Here is a 1,508-nt window from a genome sequence, read left to right as displayed (position 1 = left end):
TTTAAACACGCATACACATACCCACAAATATGTATATTTATATATACTAATATGAGAATCATTCACACATTTTTATTTCAAATTTCTAAAAAATAATTAACACCTCTGTGATAGCCTGAAAGCCCCTTTTCAATGACTTGGAAAAAAAAATCTTTAATACTTTCCGAAAACTCTAAAAATTAAAACAATCTTGCCCCTTTTAAACCATATGAAACGCCTTTACAAAGTGTCTTTAAAGCGACGTCCCTGCGACTCACCTGGAACTCGCCGCACATGGTGGGCAGTGTGAGGATGTTGTGGATGTCCTCGCTGTGGAAGTCGTCCATGTCGATCTGGGCGAGGTTGGCGTCGAGGTTCCTGGCCAGGGTCTCGTAGGAGAGGTCCTGCAGCTGGCCCTGGCTCGGCTCCAGCACCGACACGCGCCCCGAGCCGTCGCGCCCCGGGCACAGCGACGCCGCCGTCCCCACCTCGCGGCTGTAACTCTCGCGATACCTAGCGCACGGCAGGCTGTGTTAGTGCACGGGCAAGCGAGGGGAGGATCGGAGGATAGGGGATAGGATGGGATAGGATCGAGGATCGGAGGACAGGATAAGATGGAGGATAGGATCGAGGATCGGAGGACAGGATAAGATGGAGGATGACAGAATAGGATAAGATAGAGAGTGGGAGGATATGAGGATGGGATAGGATCGATGATGGGAAGATACGAGGGAGGGAGAGAAAGATGTGATAAAGTGGAAAGATGAGGTAGGACGAGGATGGAAAGATGGAGTTGGATGGAAGCATGGATTGGGAGGATGGAGGATACGAAAATTGGGAGGATGAAGAATAGAGGGTAGGAAGGTAGGATGTAGGAAAGGGTAGGATGGAAGGATTGAGGATAAAGAATTGAGAGGAAAAGGGAACGGAGGAGAAATGAAAGGAAGAAAGAACGAAAGGGAGAGAGGGGAAGAGAGGAGAAAGAGAGTAGATAGGTAAGGAAAGAAAACGTAAAGGAGGAGGACGAGGAGGAAAAAGAATAAAGGAGAGAGGAGAACGACGAAAGGGAGGTAAGACAATTGGTGGAAATTAGATAGAACAAAGAATAGGAGAAAGTAGAAGACGAAGAAAATACCAGAGGATAACAGAGAAAGACAAAAAGGAAGAAAGCGAACAAGGACACAGTGGAGAATACGAAAATTACGAAAGAGTAAAATGTGAAGAAAAAAGAGGGGAAGAAATTCAGGAGAAGGAGAAAAGGGGAAGAGAATGCATAATCGCAGAGGGTAAAGGACGTGGAAAATGGAAGACGAAATGGAAGAGGAAGAGGAAGAGGAAGGGGAAGTGAAAGAGGAATGGGAAATGGAAGAGGAATCAGTGAACAAAGCAACGAACAAGAGGAGCGCAAAGACACAGGACAAACAGCGCAATTACATCGTCACAAAGACAGTTAGAACAAGCGAGAGCCAGACAAAGAAAGCAAACAAAGAAAATCAAGAAAAGGATAACAAACAGAATCACGAGACGAC

At 46.0% G+C, this 1,508-nt stretch overlaps 1 protein-coding gene across 1 annotated transcript in view; it reads right to left on the bottom strand.

Annotated features, from left to right (window-relative positions):
* LOC119594760 overlaps window positions 1–1,508 on the bottom strand; it is a gene marked incomplete at its 5' end in the record, with an annotated part of 14,574 nt that overhangs the window by 8,701 nt on the left and 4,365 nt on the right. The window contains 1 exon segment of the mRNA XM_037943852.1: window positions 258–507. Coding sequence (XP_037799780.1) covers window positions 258–507 — 250 coding nt within the window.

Source organism: Penaeus monodon, chromosome 34 (genome assembly GCF_015228065.2).
Source record: "Penaeus monodon isolate SGIC_2016 chromosome 34, NSTDA_Pmon_1, whole genome shotgun sequence".
Lineage (NCBI taxonomy): Eukaryota > Metazoa > Arthropoda > Malacostraca > Decapoda > Penaeidae > Penaeus > Penaeus monodon.
Note: the sequence above shows the minus strand (reverse complement) of the source record. Positions and strands in the feature narration are given on the sequence as shown.